Source organism: Corvus kubaryi, unplaced genomic scaffold, assembly GCF_017639235.1.
Source record: "Corvus kubaryi isolate FWS band 111438036 unplaced genomic scaffold, C.kubaryi_AGA036_p1.0 37300, whole genome shotgun sequence".
NCBI lineage: Eukaryota > Metazoa > Chordata > Aves > Passeriformes > Corvidae > Corvus > Corvus kubaryi.
The window spans coordinates 5965794-5980383 of NW_024581093.1; the positions used below are offsets into that span (position 1 = coordinate 5965794).

The 14590-nt window shown below is 54.0% G+C and overlaps 2 protein-coding genes across 5 annotated transcripts; one reads left to right on the top strand and one right to left on the bottom strand.

Annotated features, from left to right (window-relative positions):
- The first annotated feature begins 12 nt into the window (after positions 1–12).
- On the top strand, positions 13–10354 carry LOC121664190 (C-factor-like). 3 transcript variants are annotated; one of them, XM_042027290.1, is made up of 6 exons: positions 13–227; positions 3419–3741; positions 4315–4502; positions 4817–4975; positions 5075–5194; positions 5484–5686. In XM_042027290.1, exons 2-6 carry the CDS (start codon positions 3438–3440, stop codon positions 5595–5597), a joined length of 885 nt encoding a protein of 294 aa, XP_041883224.1. In that variant the 5' UTR covers positions 13–227; positions 3419–3437; the 3' UTR covers positions 5598–5686. The 3 variants fall into 3 exon arrangements, with proteins under 3 accessions (XP_041883224.1, XP_041883225.1, XP_041883226.1); XM_042027291.1 differs by lacking the exons at positions 13–227; positions 5484–5686 and adding exons at positions 8529–8584; positions 9116–10354 and having other exon boundaries at positions 1501–3741; XM_042027292.1 differs by lacking the exon at positions 13–227 and adding an exon at positions 4059–4110 and having other exon boundaries at positions 3506–3741.
- LOC121664191 (C-factor-like) lies at positions 6108–12082 on the bottom strand. 2 transcript variants are annotated; one of them, XM_042027293.1, is made up of 6 exons: positions 11897–12082; positions 11359–11410; positions 7710–7897; positions 7181–7339; positions 6772–6882; positions 6108–6452 (listed from the first exon to the last, which is right to left on the bottom strand). In XM_042027293.1, exons 1-6 carry the CDS (start codon positions 12038–12040, stop codon positions 6339–6341), a joined length of 768 nt encoding a protein of 255 aa, XP_041883227.1. In that variant the 5' UTR covers positions 12041–12082; the 3' UTR covers positions 6108–6338. The 2 variants fall into 2 exon arrangements, with proteins under 2 accessions (XP_041883227.1, XP_041883228.1); XM_042027294.1 differs by lacking the exon at positions 6772–6882.
- Between the last annotated feature and the right edge of the window lie 2508 nt (positions 12083–14590).

Sequence of the window (14590 nt, forward strand, 5' to 3'; positions counted from 1 at the left end):
ACTTCCGGGGCGGGGCGGGCTGAGGGCCCTGCCGGGCCCGGCACCGCCGGCGCGGGGCTCGGTCCCAGCTCCCGACGCTCCCCATCCCCATCCCTCCATCTCACGCCAATCCCCATCCTTACGCCCCGCCCTATCCGTGTGCCCAACCCCGGCATAGGCGCTTTTCCTGAGCGTACACGTGCCCTTCTAGAAGAGAAGGATCCGGGGAGTCCTTGGAGCTATTTCCGGTACCTAAGGGGCCTACAGGAGAGCTGGAGAGGGACTTGGGACAGCGGCGCGGAGTGATAGGATGAGGGGGAATGGCTTCAAACTGAAAAAAGGCAGGTTTAGATTAGATATGAGGAGGAAATTCTTCCCTGATAGTGGGGTGAGGCACTGGCACAGGTTGCCCGGAGAAGCTGAGGCTGCCCGATCCCTGGAAATGTTCAAGGCCAGCTTGGATGGGGCTCTGAGCCTAGGGGAAGGTGACCCTCCCCATGGCGCGGTGTTGGAACAACAGGTACCTTCCAACCCCAGTCATTCCAGGATTCCCCATATTTTGGCCAACTCTCTAGTGCATTTTCCCATTCAGTGGTTCACACGTGATGCCAAACCATCCCTGGAACTCTACCTTGTTTTTACATTCTTTCCTTTAGTTTTGGCCCCAATAAATCTAGGTAGTCCCAGGGTCTCCCCAGATGGTTGCCCATGGGAAGAAACATCCTGCCACAACAGCCTTGCCCATCCTTTGTCTCATCTTAAGGTATTAAAGCCACTCAGTCAAATCTGTCAAGCAATCTGGGAAGTGTTCTGGCTGAAGGGATGGCAAATTGCTCCTCTCACCCGGTTCAGTTGTGACTCAGGGCGGTCAGTGCCTTTGCATCCCTGCACCAGAGGCTGTGGTTCCGTCAGTGGACTGGTGTTGAGGGCAGCGAAATGGCACAACCAGACGGATATAAGGATATAAGTGTCACACTGTATTGGGTTTGCACGGCCAGGTTTTGGGGGGTGGGGGGGGCAGGCTTCAGGGGTGGCTTCTGTGGGAAGCTGCCAGAAGCTTCCTCCATGTCCAGCAGAGCCAGTGCCAGCCAGCTTCAGGATGGATGTGTTGCTGGCCAAGGCCAAATCCTTCAGCCGCGGTGGTAACACTTCTGTGATAACATAATTAAGAACAAAACAAAAAAGTTACTGTATAGATGTAATTGCAGCCAGAGAAGAGTGGAGTGAGAACATGTGAGAGGAATAGCTCTGCAGACACCAAGGTCAGTCAGAAGGAGGGGGAGGAGATGCTCCAGGCGCTGGGATTCTCTTGCAGCCCATGGTGCAGACCATGGTGAGGCAGCTGTGCCCCTGAAGCCTGCGGAGGGCACAGGGATGCAGAGATCCACCTGAGGCCCTGGAGGACCCATGTTGGAGCAGGCTGTGCCTGAAGGACTGCACCCTATGGAAGAGTGATCCATGTTGCAGCAGGCTGTGCCTGAAGGACTGCACCCTATGGAAGAGTGATCCATGTTGCAGCAGGCTGTGCCTGAAGGACTGCACCCTATGGAAGAGTGATCCATGTTGCAGCAGTCTGTGGAGAACAGTTGCCCATGGGATGGACTCACGTTGGAGAAGTTCATGGAGAACTGTCTCCTGTGGGAGGGACCCCATCCTGGAGCAGGGGAAGGACTCCAATTCTTCTCCCTGAGTAGCAGCAGGGAACACATGTGATGAACTGAGCATAACCCCCATTCCCTGCCTCCCTGCACTGCTGAGGGGGAGGAGGTAGAGCTGGGGAGGAGGGAGTGGTGGAGGGAAGGTGTTTTTTAAGATTTATCTTACTTCTCATTATCCTGCTCTGATTTTGTTAGTAACAAATTCAGTTAATATCCCAAATTTGAGTCTGTTTTGCCTGTGACGGTATTTGGTGAGTGATCTCTCCTGGACCTTATCTCTACTCATGAACCTTTGTTATACTTTTTCTCTCCCCTGTCCAGTTGCAGAGGGAAGTGATAGAGCGGCTTTGGTGGATGCCAGGCATCCAGCCAGGGTCAACTCACCACGCACACAGAAGCAGGGTTTTTGTTCTTACAGACAAAAGCTGATTTATTTGGAATGGTTGCATTGGAATGGAGGATCAGATCTTCTGAGCATGACAGCTCATCATTGTCAGTTGCAAAAGTCCTTGGACCAGCATCTCCAGCTGGAGCAGGAGAGGTTCCACAAGCTTATGCCCCCTAATCCTGCCCAATCACATCCTGGATAAGTGGTTATTAATTACCTTAAGCTGCCTACATAACATCTCTAAACGATATTAAATATATACATTCCACTGTTGCAAATGGTCTGTGTAGTTTGGGTGATGCTGCAGAAGGAACCAGCTGGGGAGGCCATGGGATCATAGAACCAGAGAATCATTTAGATTGGAAAAGACCCCTAAGATCACCAAGTTCAATCCATCCATCATCCATCGGATGCCCAGACCCTCCCTGCAGGGTGGGGACACATGGAAACATGCAGGTCATGGTTCTCCATTGACTTTAGATGCAGCAGGAACTCCTGGGGGATGATTGTGTGATTCGGTGATCCTCAGGCCTGTCCCAAAGCTCCTGAATCCACTAGTCAGATGCTTCCCTGGGAGTTCAGTCCATCAGTTGGTTCAGTCTCTGCCGCAGGAAAGAGTTGGGGAGTACCTGGGCCACCCTGGGGCTGGATGTCCACCTGCAGTGCGTGTGCCTGGGCACAGCCCTGGCTTCCAGCCACAGCAAAGTCACACCCGGGGGCAAAACTGAATTTTATCGTAGGATCACAGAGCCATAGTTTGGGCTGGAAGGGATGTTAAAGACCATCTAGTTCCAACCCCCCTGCACAAGTAGGGACACCTTACACTAGACCAGGTTGCTCAGAAGCCCGTGCAGCCTGTCCTTGAACACTTCCAGGGATGGGGCAGGGATTATCCTTCTATCACACTTAAATATTGTAGGTGCTGTTAGAGTAGACTCTGAGGAAAGGGATCACTCTGGTCGGCCCTGGAGGGTTTTTCCCAGCGGTCCTGGAGGGTTTCTAGGTTTCTCAGTCTGTTCTTGTGGCCAAGGAACACTTGCTTGTCCTGGCTGCTCCATCCTCAAGGACCTTCACCTGTCCTGACAGCCCCATCCCCAACCCTGGCTTTGGCATTGTACAAACTAAGGCCAACAAACTGCACTGTGCAGTCAGCAAGTCCAGCCTCGCCTGCCTGACCTTGGGTGAGGGGAGGGACAGGCCTGGGATCCCAAGAGGGAGGGAGGTGGTGGGAGAGAGTGTCTTGGTGCAAGGACAGGGATAGTGCTGGCCCTGAAAACCAAACGGCTCAGGTTTGGTAGAGCAGGGAAGGCACACAAAGCAGCACTCCAGACACCTAGCCCAGGGCATTCCCTGCCTGGGCGGGACACTCGGCTCCCTTTACGTCATTCCACAGCCACCGGGAAAAGTGGATCATGGATATGGACCAGAGCCAAGAGATTGAAGTGCAGGCAGAGAATTTCCGAGAGCCACGAGCTGGTGCAAGTCCTCATGGGAACATGCGAGATAACCAAGTAGCAAAAGGCACCGGCAGAGTCCAGGCGAGAGCAGTGCAACCACAGCTGGAGCAGCATGGCAGGGCTCCACGTCCGCTCCCTTCTGGTGACTGGGGCCAACCGGGGCATCGGCCTGGGGCTCGTCCAGCATTTCCTGAGGATGCCAAATCCTCCACAGTGGATCTTTGCAGGCTGTCGGAGCCCCAAGGGACAGAGAGCGCAGGTGAGACTGGGCAGGGGGAGATTGGATCAGGGATGTTGTTTGCAAGGGGCTGGAGCTGCAGTCAGGCACCTGCAGCACAGGTCAGCTGGGCTGGGACACCATAGGACCAGTGGGGCATGGGATGTGTGGAGGGAAGAATGGCACATGGCATGTATAGAAGGCACAGAGCCCTATGTGATGTGGCAGCTGGAGCAGGGTGTTGGGCACAAAGAGGTGCAGGGACAGAGATGGAGTGGCATGGGCTTTGACTGGGAAAGGCTGAGCCTTTGCACAGCCCCTCCAGCCTCTCCGTGCCTACACAGTGCCCTCTGTTACAGGAGTTACAGAATTTGGCCTCCAAGCACCCCAACGTCATCATCATCCCGCTCGGTAGGTGCCTCGAGGTGGGGATCCTTTGCCCCAGTTCCTCTGGCGGGTGCCCAGGCTGGGCACACCCTGCGAGTCCTGTGCTGGGAGGGAGCTGTGCCAACGGGCTGCTGCCTGTGGGGCCATCGGGCACTGCTGCCTCTGGGGAACAGAGGGGACTCCACCATGGGGACACGGGCTCTGACCTCCCCTGTGTCGGCTCTGCAGAAGTCACCAACCCCGCCAGCATCAAGGCGGCTGCAGCCAAGGTTGGGGAGCACCTGGGGGGCTCTGGGCTGAACCTCCTCATCAACAACGCTGGAATAATCAAGCCTAAGACACTTGATTCTGAAACATTGGAGGACATGACCGAGATTTACGCCACCAACACGGCTGGACCCCTGCTGATGGGCCAGGTGAGTCCCCAGCACTACAGCACAGCTCCAGAAGGATCCCTTCCCACATCCACAAGCTGGACATCATAGAGGGTGTGAAGGGCCAGTGGGAGGGGCTCCTGTCACTGCTCTGGAGCCCGATGGACTCTCAGTTGATGAGAAGCTCGTGGAGCCAAGGGCTGGAGCTCAGGAGCTGGAGCTTGGCAGGCTGGGACAGTGGGAAGAGGAGGGAGGATGACCCAGTCCTGGTGTCAGTGTTGCCCACTGTGGAAGGAGCTGCTCCCCTGCCCTGTGCCATGTCCGTGTGTGCTCCTGTCCCCTCTGTCTCCTCGCAGGCATTCCTGCCCTTGCTGAAGAAGGCTGCCCAGGGGAGCCCGGGCTCAGGGCTGAGCTGCAGCAAGGCTGCCATCATCAACATTTCCAGCATTGGTGGCTCCTTTTCTTCTTTCTTTACTTGGGATGTGATACAAGCCACCTCATACCGCTGCAGCAAGGTACTGTCACACCTTTGCTTCCCCTGCCCTCCCCAGCTGTGGGTCCCCTGGCAGCTTCCCTTCCTCTCCCACCACCGTCCCCTCCCTGTCTCCCCACAGGCTGCTCTGAACATGCTGAGCAAGTGCCAGTCCCTGGCGTACCGGGAGCACGGCGTCCTCTGCATCGCTCTCCACCCCGGCTGGGTGCAAACCGACATGGGCAGCTCTGCTGGACACACGGTAGGAACTCCCCCAGGGCAGGTCCATCAGAGCTCCTGTGCTGATTTTCCATGGGTGGGAATTGCTGTCCTGAGCCCCTGGCCATGACTTACCTGCTACTGGGGCAGCTCCTCCTATCCTGGTCCTGGGTGCTGGGTGCCCCCAATCCCTCGGTTCTCTTTTCAGCCCCTCTCCCTGGGGTTGTCAGCTTTCCCTTTGCCCTGGAGCAGCTCTTTCCCCTGGCTGCAGCTGCTCCAGGGACCTCAGCCAGGCCGTGGGCATGGGCTGCATCTCCCCCTCTGCCCCACAGCCCCCTGTGACAGTGGATGACAGCGTGCAAGGGATGCTGAAGGTGCTGTCCTCCCTCTCTGAGAAGGAGACCGGCACCTTCCTGGACTGGGAAGGGAATGTCATACCCTGGTGAGACACCAGTTCAGGATCCTGGCAGCAGGACTCTGTGCCACTGCTCCCCCCTGTCCCACATCCTCAATAAACTCCTGCTGAGAACCACCAGCTCTGTTGTGCATTGCCAACTCCTGGGATGGCCCCTTCCCAGATATCCCACTCCTCATCCTGGGATGCAGTGGTGCCCACAGCTGCCCTCGAGCCACGGCTGTCACTGGCATCCCCATGAGTGACAACCTGCAGGTCCCATGGCACCGTGGCTGCCCTCTGGAGACCTCCCCTCCAGGAGGCAGAGGAGAAGCTGGAGCAGGGCTCCTCTGCTGAGAGGAGAGGGATCTTCCGAGCCCCTGCAGGACTGGCTTTCCCCTGCCCAGGCTGGGCTGTCCGAGGGGCTGGGGGTCACAGGGATCAGCTGCCCTCTCCCCTCAGCTGGGGGATGGCTGGTCACAGGTGGGACGGAGGGACACACAGCACTCGGGCAGAGCACAGGGATCCTGCCCCAGGCTTGGATGGGAGGTTTGAGACTGGGTGTGGAGATGGAGCAGAGAGGCATCAGCTGCCAGAGTTTACAGAGATGGGGGGCACAGGGGGACCACAGGGGCACATGTGGGGTAGGGAAGGAGAGAGAGGCTGTTTCCCAAGGCAATTCCCTCTCTCCGGCAGTGTGGGAAGGGCTGAGGGTGAGTGGGGTGACCATGCAGAGTGGTGAGCCAACGAGCAGAGGCTGCAGCATGGGCAAGAGGCTCTGTCCATCTGTCCATCACCAGGGCATGCTGTTCCCGTCCCAGTCGAGGAAGGCTCCAGAGGTGTCCTGTGAGAGGCTGGCCAGCACGGTCAGGATGCCCCTCACGCTGTGCTCCACTGTCAGCGGTGCCTGCAGAAAAGGACAATGGGCTGTCACAGAGAGCAGCTCTTGGGGAGGTGCATGCCCAGGAGCAGCACCCACGGTGCTCATGGAGATATTTTTCCTTACTGCCACACCTCTGTTCTCCAGGCTGGGTTGGGGAGACAGGGCTGGCTATCCCATGTACTCAGAATGTTGCAGCTTGCTGCCTGCTCCCTGCCTGCTCTGCCTCAGGAGATGGTCCTGGCAGCCCACAGCATCACACAACATCCCCCAAGTGCCCCTGCCCTCCCCAAGACATGGGGATACAGTGGGGGTCCTGCCGACCCTCCCCTCCATAGCCCAGTACCTTCTCTGTGCCCATGTCAGTCTTCACCCAGCCAGGATGGATGGCCACACACAAGATCCCCTTGTCCTGAAGCTCCACAGCCAAGCACCTCGTCACCATGTTCTGGGCAGCCTGGAAGAGGCACAGCCCTGCCAGCACAACCCGGGGAGTGGGTGGGCAGGAGAGGGGACATTTCCCAGCCACAAAATGGCTGTGGAGGTGGGAAATGGGACTTGGTCCTGGGACAAACCATCAGTATGACCTGCCAGAAGGGCTCAGTCCCAGCTGTTGCTGTCCTGGTCTCTGTGCTTCTGCCTGGGAGAACCAGGCAGGGGTGGGTGGCTGGGGCAGGGGGTGTCCCATGGGCTCCCTCCCCTCCACGGGCACCATGCCTGGCACAGCATCCTCAACACCTCCCCTGGCACCTCACCTTGCTGGCCCGGTACGGGTACATGGGGGCCTCTGGCAGCCCGAGGCACAGCCCAATGGAGCCCAGTTTGCTGGAGACGTTGATGACAGCGGCCCTGCTGCAGCTCAGACCCTCCTTCCCCACGCCCTTCGCCGCCTGCTCCAGGAGTGGCAGAAATTCCTGATGCAAAGACACCAACACTCCATTAACATGTGACAGACCCACTACTTGAGGACCATCCTGGAGGGCTCTGTCACAGACTGTCGACAAGCAGCTGGACAGACACCCCTGGCAGAAGCTCAGGGGATGGGGAAGATGCCCCAAGGAGGGGCCTTTCCCCTCCCTGGGGAAGAAGTGAGCCAGTACAGCAAGCCTGGTGCAGCCTGGTGCAGGCAGGAGCTCCAGGTGGGGAAGACAAAGCACGGGGGATGCTGGGCTGGGCTAAACTGCTGAGCTCCTCTGGGTGGGCACGGGAGATCCATGGAGGTGACATTATTCCCATTGGGAAATATCTTCCCAAGCAGGAGAAACCCGAAAGGTCCAGAAATACCTTGACAACCTGGAGTGGCCCAACCACGTTGGTGGCAAACACGTCAAGCATCTCCTGCGAGTCCAGGGAGTGCAGTGTGGCGTGGGAGCTGATGCCTGCATTGTTGATGAGCAGGTTCAAGCCCTGGTCCTTCAGATGAGACCCCACAGCCTGCATGGCCCCTTGGATGCTGGGCAAATTCACTGTGTCTGCCAGAGAAAAAGCAAAGTGGAGGATAGCTCTGATGGGTCACACAGCACCCACTGGAAATTGTCCTGTGGCTGGAATCAGCATTTCTTATCCAGAAAGGATGCAGCAGGTTTAGCAGATTAAGCACATTGGAATGAGCAGCAGTTTGTCCTCACCTCTTGGTTTTGCAGCCTCAGCCAAATTAAACCTTAATTCAACTCAGTTTGGGTCATGTGGGAGCTCCTGGTAGGAAAAACTTGTCTGTATTTGCTTTCTGTATTCAAGAAATTTATGATCGTACAAGGGATGCTTGGTCCTTGCACACTGAGAGTCCCAGGTTTATTTCCACAGGGAGCCAACACAGATGGGCACATTTTAAGGACAGATACTGTCTTTGGGGAAAAAAAATCAAACTCTGTCAAGCCCTCCTGTACTGCACAGCAGCTACAGGGGCTGTTAACATAGAGGAGGGACATTTATTTTATTAGATTACACAAAGATCCTTTCTGGTTTATACTGTTCTGACTGAAAATTTCAAGTTATCTTTGCCTCTTTAAACACTTTGTGCTTAAATTAATCTTCCACAGCACAACTTCCCATAGTTTTGCAGTCATTTGTATGCAAAAATTTGTCCCTTTTCCTTCTGTTTAGATTTTTTTTCTTCATGCTGTTACCCACAAGGTTTTGGAGCTGACAGATGAGCTGACGTGAGTACAAGTAATCACAGATTTGGGGTGTAACCTGCAGCATTTAGTTGCAGGCTCTGAGTCTGAACTTCCCCATCCCTACTGTCCAAGTTGTGGGGACAACCCCTCTCAAGCAACAAGACACAACTGAAATTGGGCTAACAGGGATAAGCATCCCCAGTGCCTTCCTCTTCGCTTAAATATTGGTATAGCTTTTGAAATTCTGCCATGCTTTAGCTGCAGGATTTTTCTGACTTAGGCAATAAAAGTGGTATTTTTTTAAGTTTGTGTCCAGCTGTCAGGGTTGCTTGTTAGGATTTACATCCTCTATTGGATGCTCACCAACTGAAGTGGCCATAGTTTGTTTAAAAGGGTCATCTAAATACCTTCAGGATGTGAAATGGGCTGTTTAGGCCAACATTAAACTTCATATATTGCCTTTTAATACCTCAGGTATACCACAGAGCCCTTAAAACCATGAATATTCATGTGTATGGACAGTTTGGAGTGTGCCCTTGTTCCCATGCACATTTCAGTGCCTGTTTTTTGCAGATGCCAATGTGATGAGCCGGCTGGGAGTGGGGGACTGCAGGGCTAGATTCCTTTTCTGCAACACTTTGGCCCCTGAGCTGGGTTTCTGTTCTCATGCTTAGGCAAGAGTGACTTAGCAAAGGTTTCCAAGGCTGAAGATTTCTTTCTTGGAATACTCTGTACACTGATGGGCAGCAGAAAAATCCTTTTTCCTGGCATTTTTAACTAGCCTGATGTCTTTATGGTGGTAAGCAAGTATGTGAGTGGCATTGGACTTGTTGCTACCTTGCGCTGTGCAGCGCAGACCTTTGTAGAGTTGTCCTGAAAATATTTGAGGGGAATACCATGGGATAATCTGCTGTGGGGCTGCTGTGAAGAAGGGAAGGAGCCTTGGGATTCGAGAGGATCTTGCATGTCCAGCTGCAGGACAAATGACAGAGTACTTTGGAGTTACTTCTCTTTGGATAATGATGGATGAAGTTCAAGGTTCTGTCACACGTGACGGATCTTTTGGTCGCCTGGTGAATGATTAACTGCTCTTTTTGGGTTAGCTAAGTCATTGCTCCAAGGCATGTGGGACCAACACATTTTTAGTTCTTAGCCCCTAAATTTGCTGAAACAACAAACTCTTGTCTCCCTGGAAGAAATAAGGGTGGGAAAGAAAGAGAATGAAAAGAAGTGACAGATCTGACATATTTTTGAGGGGTTTTTAAAGCTTTCCTTTCTGAAAAATCCATGCCTGTTACTTGTTTGAAGACAACCCTTCCCTAAAATAGAGCAAGAGCGCTTGAAGCAGCTTCTTTTTTTAAAAAATGCCTTCTTGCTGTTGATATTTCAGAACTTTTAAGCTTACTTTGGGACTTTATTGATCGTCTGGGGCTTGGAGTGTATGTTTTTAGTAAGGATTGTTAATGTAGTGGCCAGACCCTTGAGATGTCCCTTTTATGTTGGCCATGCTCTTCCCATCAGGTACTGCCAGTTGGGACTCACAGCTCACTTACTTTTTATTACAGATAAAGTGTTTTACTTTAATAATCTACTTAATAGCAAAAGAGAGATTGCTGCCTCTTTGTAGTAAAGCCTGAATTCAAGAATGTCTTATTTTCTAAGAAATATTAAAAAAACTGAATTTGAACTGAAGTTACTTGAACTTTCAGGTGTTTTTAAACAAATAAATAGGTAGGTAGGTACTGATATGGCATAGCCTTGATTCAATTTTCTTATTATTGGCTCCAATGAAATAAAAGTATTTAGAAGCTCTGGCTGTTTCCCACCTCACTTATTAGCGCCATGGCAATTCTGATGCAGGCACTTTCCCAAAACATTTCTTTTGGATTTGGATGTTCTTTTAACTCTTCATTAACAAAAGCAGCTGTGAGCAGCCCCCACTCTCTCAGACACAGGGGAACACAGGAAACCTCTGTCTCCTTGAGACATACCCTCAGCCTGGTGCTCCTTATCTCCCCACTCTTCACCCAACACTCTCCTCCCCAGTGAGACCCTGTCCCTGTCCAGCACCCTGGAAGCTTCTTTCCTGTAGATACCCCAACGTTGCCAACTCCAAATGCCAGCCTGGCTGTTCTCCCTTTTTTCCCCCAAGTTCCTATGCTCTCTAGGTCCATTTGCTGCCTCGTGCTTCCTCCAAATGCTGCTGGAAAAGGTCACTGAGTTTGGCCCACCTCCATGGAAGCAGGGAATGGACAAGAGGACATCACCCCAGTCCAGGCTGTGGACATCCCGTGCCTCTGGGTCAGAGTATCAGCTTGGGATACCAGGCTGGTCAGATTTCCCACGTGTGTTATTTTTAGCTATCTTTTTTCTCTCTCCCTTTTTTACCTGAAAGAAATGCTGACCGTGGCCACCTCCAAGCAGATCCCAAACCAACCCTCCTACTTAGGAACCATTCAGGAGGTTACTGTGCTCTGCCTTGCTTCACTTTGTGAACCCATGTGTTCCAGCCCAAAACCTGGGAACTATATTTGGCATCTTTGGGAAGAGATGTCATGCCTTTTCTATGAAACATGCTCAGCTGAGGTGTCCGGACCCACCTCTGCCTCCTCTGAAGCCAGTTTGACTGCTCCAGCCAGAGCACAGCTTAATTTGGGGGGGAGAAGCTTGCTCAGGTGTGCATGGATCCCTCCCCATGGATCCCTCCCCACCTGGCAGGGCTAGAGCTTCCTGGAAAAGCTGCCCTTGGTCCCACCTGTGAAGTCAGCAGAGAGTTGGAAGCAATGTTAGGTGCTAGGAGAAAGGTTGCTCCATACCTAGCTGGACCAGTTTGATGCTGGCGTGCTGGGCAGCTAATTCTTGCAGGGCCTGGAAATAAAGTGATGGAGCAAGGGAGGAGGTTAGAAGCCACCAGCAGCACGGCCAGGTGTCCCCCTCCCGCTCCCAGGTCACCGAGCCAGGGTGGCTTTGCTTTCTTTGGGGAAAGTGCACAGGCCTCTTCCCAGCAGATGGGGTAGGGCAGCAACCCCACAGCCGGCAGGAGAATGATGCTGCTGGGCTTAGGAGCTGCCCCCCATCCTGAGTGATCCCAGCATAGAAAAGGGGTTGGCTGGCCATTGGCACAGCCAGGAGTGAGTGCTGAAAACATGTCTGCCTCTCCAGCCACATCCCACCCGGCCACATTGGGTGCTGCCCTATCCAGGGGGCTGGGGAGGTCATGAGACCCCCAAAGCACTCCTGCCTCCACTACTGGGCTACCCAGCCAGGGCAGCAAAGCTAGCAGGGCTGCGGGGACTGCAGACCCCCACTGCCCACCTGGCTCAGCACCATCCCATTCCCTCTACCCGCACTGACCTTCCCTCTTGGACCCTTGGGGTCGCGGCAGGTGGCAAAAATATGCTGGGGGGGCTGGGGGCTGGCGGCGAGCTGCCGCACAAGCTCCAGTCCGATGCCGCGGTTGGACCCTGTCACCAGGACGCTCCGAGCCAGCGCAGCCATATCCGCAGCCTCCGCGCCGGGCGGTGACACATGGCAGGATTACCGCCTGCTTGGCGTGAAGAGGAGCAGGCACAGCCCAGGGTGTGGCTCTGGGCACCCACGGGGATGGGGACTGTGCCAGCACCTGGCCCCTCGCCTGCCCCAAAGAGAGCCAGGGTCCCAGGAGGACCAAGGACTCCTTGACATTTGGCACATGGGGCTGCGTGTCATCTGCACTGCCCAGATTCCCACCACTGTGCTCTTCTAAAGCTCCAGCTCCCAGAGTCTCTGTAACAGCAGAAGGGTCCACCTCTTCCACAGGCTTGGAAGAGCACTACCAAGAAAAGGAAAGCAGGTTGAAATCTGGCTGTGGCTGGCAATCTCCCAGTTTTGGGGGTGAGTTTGGGATGGTTGAATTTGGGGATGCTAATCCAAAGCCCAGCCTGGGAATCACAGGGAGTGCAGCTTGCATGCTGCAAGTTCCACTCCTGCCAACACTTTCCCCCAGAGCATCCAGGAGCCAGCAGAAAAGGACCCCCCACTCCCTTGTAGCCTCGACCACCCACTGCTGAGGCTTCAAGCTCACATCCATCACCTTCCTCCTTGCTGGTGGACAATGCTGGCTTATAAACTCAATAAGTGCCTGTAAAGCCAAAGCTCCTGCAACTCAGGCCAGCCTGGGGCCATGGATTTTTAGGATGCAGAAGTGTTAAAAGAAGCAAAGAGCTGCCATGTAAAAAGTCTCAGCTGAAACAGAAGAACTGGGGCGACAGGGAAGGAAGAAAGAAGAGGGAAGTAGTGGGGGTGGGTCCATCCCATCTGGATGTGCCCAGTGGGACATACCTGTTGCTCAGTCTGGCAGGGGGGAGAGAAGTCTCTATTCCCCAAGTAGCTGAGTGGTTCCACGTTTGGCAATCATCAAAGAAACGCTTGGGAGATGGTGAAGGGCGACCATGTTCAGAAGATGAGCTTTCAGGTGACACAGAGCATGACGGGGAGGAAGCAGTGATGTTTCCTTCCATGGTGGTGGACAGACTATGGCCCCCATGAGACGTAAGCGTGCTGGGCGTGGATTTGGATGGTGTTGGAGTCGGACCTGCTTGACGTTCTTGCAGGTGTAATCACCTGCACAAACAATTGCACTGCACAGACTTGCCTGCTCTGCCAGCAGCATCCAGAGCAGAGCTCCCATTAGGAATCCATAAGACTGGAGTTTCCTCTTTTCCTTCCAGGCTCCTCGGGAAGAAAACAACAGAAACAAGCAAAGAGGGCAGCAGGACCAGGAATGGCCACAGGCCAGTGCCAAGCAAGGGATTGACCTTTGGAAAGGGCTGACTGATGTCGGCCAAGGACAGCAGCACAGGCATGCTCATGGCTCTGGAATCACAGCCCAGGGCCAGAAAGGGTGCACCAGGGAAGAGATGAGACCAGGCTACGAGATCCCAGTGCTATAGAGGCACCTGCGAACCATCCAGGTTAGAGAGGAACTGAGAGGACTCTACTCCAAGTCCCATCAGGAGGAGCAGGGTCAGCAATGACTTCGGAGCAGCTTGCCGAGGGTTTGAACCTGACCTCAAAACCCTCCAGGGACCCCGCAGACTTCCCAGGCCCTGTTTCAATGCTCGACTGTGCTCAGAGTGATTTGTTTTTTGTCAGCGTGGCGCCTCCCCTGCGTACATGCTGTACCCCTTGGCCTGGGTCCACAAGGCCCTCTCTGCAAGCTCCATGACCAGAGCCATGCAGTGACCCCTCCTGCATCTCATAGCCTTGACCTTGACCCCTTTGCAGACTCCTGCAAAGACCCTGTAGCCATTACATCCCCCAGCAGGGCTTTGTTCACCATTCCAGCACCCAGAGCCCAGAACACCCCAGCCAGCTCCTGCTCCGCCACAGCCCCTTCCTGCCTGAGCCCCACAGCTCCCTGCTCCCTCCGTGGGAGCAGGCAGCATCATTGTTGCAAAATGGAGAATGTGTCAGTCAGTATTATCTTAAGTCAGGCTGTTCTTTGATGTAAGACCTTTGTATACTTTCAAGCCTAATCAGCAGGAAAGGAGACCTAATCACTGGAAGAGGCAGCAGCCAGCATCCCTCACTCAAGGACACTCTGGAACTAACAAGATTCAGGGATGACATTGCTAACTTGGCAAAATTAACTCCTGGTCCATGTATCTTAGAGCTAAACTATCTTCATTGTAACACTAAAAATCACATCTACAGAACAAAAAGACCCTGCCCAGGTGAAGACCCTTCCCCTGAGCATGAGTAGAAATTAGCTGGGGTTACATGATTTGTATGGAAAGTACCCATCAATTCTAACAGAAGGGCTGTGCTTGGGAAGTTACTAACTCTGAATTGCTGTGACATAACAGCATGGAAAGTCCGGTGGGGTGCGCTGAATTTGTGGAATACCACTAAGCACCCAGGCTGGGGAGTTCTGAAATAAACTATGTCTCACTCGAGTGTGTCATTATCGGCTCGTTGCACACCAGGGGAACGAATCCGATTTTTTGGGACAACATCCCTGCGCCTGCAGGGCGGGCACCCCTAAAATGGCGGCGCCCAGTGAGGCCT

Excerpts from the sequence above, each read along its gene's own strand:
- LOC121664190 (XM_042027290.1), top strand. The coding sequence starts at position 3,438 with ATGGATATGGACCAGAGCCAAGAGATTGAAGTGCAGGCAGAGAATTTC. Across the intron at positions 3,742-4,314 it reads CCAAGGGACAGAGAGCGCAG|AAGTCACCAACCCCGCCAGC; the intron begins GTGAGACTGGGC and ends TCGGCTCTGCAG. Across the intron at positions 4,503-4,816 it reads GACCCCTGCTGATGGGCCAG|GCATTCCTGCCCTTGCTGAA; the intron begins GTGAGTCCCCAG and ends GTCTCCTCGCAG.
- LOC121664191 (XM_042027293.1), bottom strand. The coding sequence starts at position 12,040 with ATGGCTGCGCTGGCTCGGAGCGTCCTGGTGACAGGGTCCAACCGCGGC. Across the intron at positions 11,411-11,896 it reads CCAAGGGTCCAAGAGGGAAG|GCCCTGCAAGAATTAGCTGC; the intron begins GTCAGTGCGGGT and ends CTTTATTTCCAG. Across the intron at positions 7,898-11,358 it reads CATCAAACTGGTCCAGCTAG|ACACAGTGAATTTGCCCAGC; the intron begins GTATGGAGCAAC and ends TTTCTCTGGCAG.